General features: G+C 28.4%; 2 protein-coding genes across 2 annotated transcripts; both read left to right on the top strand.

Moving 5' to 3' along the window:
• Positions 1-145: 145 nt before the first annotated feature.
• ENU1_036300 (protein kinase, putative) lies at positions 146-1,519 on the top strand (the record flags this gene model as incomplete). The annotated part of the gene is made up of 1 exon (XM_008857437.1): positions 146-1,519. The coding sequence occupies one exon, from the start codon at positions 146-148 to the stop codon at positions 1,517-1,519; it is 1,374 nt and encodes a 457-aa protein (XP_008855659.1).
• A 122-nt stretch (positions 1,520-1,641) lies between these two features.
• Positions 1,642-3,447, top strand: ENU1_036290 (DNA replication licensing factor MCM3, putative; the record flags this gene model as incomplete). The annotated part of the gene is made up of 1 exon (XM_008857436.1): positions 1,642-3,447. The coding sequence occupies one exon, from the start codon at positions 1,642-1,644 to the stop codon at positions 3,445-3,447; it is 1,806 nt and encodes a 601-aa protein (XP_008855658.1).
• Positions 3,448-3,494: the final 47 nt, after the last annotated feature.

Here is a 3,494-nt window from a genome sequence, read left to right as displayed (position 1 = left end):
TTTTTTTTTTGTTCATTAATAATTCCTTATTTTGATTACAAGAATATAAAAGATTTATTAAAAACAAAAAAATTATAATAATTTTTTTGTTTTTTTAATACAAAAGAAATTAAAATTTATGATATAGTATTGTCATTTAGTAAAAATGGTTTCATGTAAAAAACATGGTAAAACATTTTGGGCAAGAAGGTCATTAAATATTTATAATGGATTAATTGCATTATATGCAGTAAATGGAGAAATTCCATTAACTATATTACCATTTAGTGATAATGTTGAAATTACTAAACATCAACGACTTATTTTAATTTTCCAATGTGTTATCAGAAGGGTTTATTTAAGATTTGAAACAGAAGAAGAATGTAATGAAGTTGAAACACTTTGTAAAAAATGTCAACAATATTATCATAAACCACAAACAATGATAGTAAAAGATTTTTTTAGTGGAAAATTAGCAGATTTAACACCTACTTGTCGTGAATTATGTAATAAAAATAATTTATATCCAGAAGAATGTGAAAAACATTTTGATACATTATGTGAAATTCTTCGATCACAAACAAAGAAAAGATATGCTACGGTTACAGAGAAAAGACAACTTCAACAAAAGATTGAACATCCACAAGCTCATATTGAAAAACCAAAAAAAGAACCTCCACCAGAAGAAGATGATTTATTAAGATATTGTAAAACAGAAGACCCACATAAATATTTTACAAATCTTGTTTCTATTGGAAAAGGTGGATTTGGTGAAGTATTTTGTGCACAAAGAATAGAAGATGGTAAACCAATTGCTTTAAAAATGTTAAAACATTCTGTAGATGAAAGATATACAAAAATTGGAGCAGAAGTTGCACGTTTAAGTAATTGGAAACATCCAAATATTGTTGGATTTGAAGGATGTTGGTTATATAATAATCAGGTATATATTGGAATGGAATATTGTTCTCTTGGAACATTAAAAACATTATTGAAAAATAGAATGAGACCATTTCAAGATGCTGACACTGCATTTTTATTACTAGAAACATTAAAGGCATTGAAATATATTCATGAAGAAGGATTTATTCATAGAGATATTAAAACAGCTAATATTATGTTAAAACAAAATTTTGAAATTAAAGTGATTGACTTTGGATTAGTTGTAAGAATTAATTCTAAACCATCAAATAGAGCTGGATCTAAAGCATATATGGCACCAGAAGTTATTAAACAAATTCCATATAATGAAAAAGTTGATATTTGGAGTATTGGATGTGTAGCACAAGAATTATTTGAAGGATCACCACCTTATAGAGAATTAGGAATGTTTAAAGGTCTTTTTAAAACAGCTACAGTTGGTGCACCTGGATTAAGAAATCCATCTAAAGCACCTCCTGAATTTGTTGATTTTCTTAAGAAATGCTTTTTCTTTAATCCAGAAGAAAGATGGTCAGCAACACAATTACTTGAACATCCATTCCTGAAACAAGCTGATGGGTCTATCATTAAACAAAGAGGAATGAAAGTAGGTATTTAATTTGTTAAATTTAGTAAATTAAAGTCTTGAAGAAATTATTATACATTACTTCTTTTCTCTTTTAAATAATAAAAGCCAGACATTGATTTTTTTATTTTAAAGAAAACTTAAAAAGAAATAAAATGGAAGGTCATATTCATCATATCACACCAAGAAATATCACAGCTTCCATTCTTCAACAAAAAGTTGCTGTTCAAGGAATTATTACAAAATCATCTCAAATTCGTCCTTTACTTCAAACTGCTGTTCAATTTTGTCCATTAGATTATTCTACTCATGCAAGAGATTTATCTCATGCTGATGTAATGGTTAAATTATCATCAAAAACTCCTGATGGAAAACCTTTAGAACTTGAACCAGGATTATCTACTTATAAGGATTTTCAAACATTAGTTGTACAAGAAATGCCTGAGAGTGCACCAACAGGTCAAATGCCAAGGTCTGTTATTGTAATTTTATTAGATCAATTAGTAGATAAAGGTAAACCAGGAGATAGAGTAATCATTAATGGAACATTAAAAGCATTAGCTGGACCTAATCATTCATCTACATTTAAAGTTGTTTTAGAAGCTGAAAATATTAATACATTACAATCAGAAGGACCTGAATTAACTGAGATTGATAAAGAAAATATTAAAAAAGTTATGAAAGAAGAAAATCCAATTAATCTTTTGTCAAAATCAATAGCACCTAGTATTTATGGACATTCAGATGTTAAAAAAGCAATTCTTTTAATGTTAGTTGGTGCAACACCTAAAATTCGTTTAAGGTCAAGAGTTAGAGGTGATATCCATGTAATGTTATGTGGTGATCCATCTACTGCTAAATCACAATTACTTAGATATGTTATGAGTATTGCACCATTAGCTGTTTCTACTAATGGAAGAGGTGCAACTGGAGTTGGATTAACTGCTGCTGTTGTTAATGATCCAGATACTAATCAACGTACATTAGAAGCAGGAGCAATGGTACTAGCTGATAGAGGAATTGTTTGTGTTGATGAATTTGATAAAATGTCTATTGAAGATCGAGCAGCAATGCATGAAGTAATGGAACAACAAACTGTAACAGTTCAAAAAGCTGGTATCCATACAGCATTAAATGCAAGATGTTCAATTCTTGCAGCAGCAAATCCATCAAATGGAAATTATGACGTCAAAAAATCACCTATGGAAAATCTTTATTTTCCTGAATCATTATTATCTCGGTTTGATCTTATTTTTATTATTTTAGACTCTTCTACTGAAGAACTTGACAGAAGATTATCACAACATGTTTTAAAAATGCATAGACATTTTGATGCACTAACTGAACAACGTGGAGATGATGAAGTTAATGTATTAGCATTAGTAGATGCTGAAAGAGAAAAAATTGGAGATGCACCTGTTTATCAAGATACATCTTTGTATGAAGGAGAAAAATTATTTACTAATAAATTCATTAAAAAATATGTTACTTATGCTAGAAATCTCCCAACACCTTCTTTAAGTGAATCTGCTAGTGAAACTATAGCAGATGCTTATGTTAAATTAAGAGAAAATGAAAGACTAAAAAGAATTAAACACAATTTTAAAATTAAAACTCTTCCTATTACAGCTCGTGCTCTTGATTCTTTGATTAGACTTGCTGAGGCACATGCTAGAATTCGTGGAAGTGATACAATTGATGAAATAGATGCTCAAGTTGCTGTTCAACTTATTTTCTATGCTCATTTTGATGAAAATTGGGAAGGAAATATAACAACTGATATTGCTAGAAAAGTACGAGAATATTTGACTAATGAATTAATTGCTGAATGTAAAGATGTTATTCAATTTGATGATATTCTTAGTATTTGTGGAATAGATAAACCAACATTAATGAAAATTTTACCTCAATTATCTTTTGGTTATGATGAAGATGAAGAATTTGTGTACAAACAAAACTAATTTTTAAATAATAATTTATAATTTTCTTCTTTTGTGATTTTTTTTTT

This window comes from Entamoeba nuttalli, assembly GCF_000257125.1.
Source record: "Entamoeba nuttalli P19 unplaced genomic scaffold asmbl_2652, whole genome shotgun sequence".
Classification (NCBI taxonomy): Eukaryota; Evosea; order Mastigamoebida; family Endamoebidae; genus Entamoeba; species Entamoeba nuttalli.
Note: the sequence above shows the minus strand (reverse complement) of the source record. Positions and strands in the feature narration are given on the sequence as shown.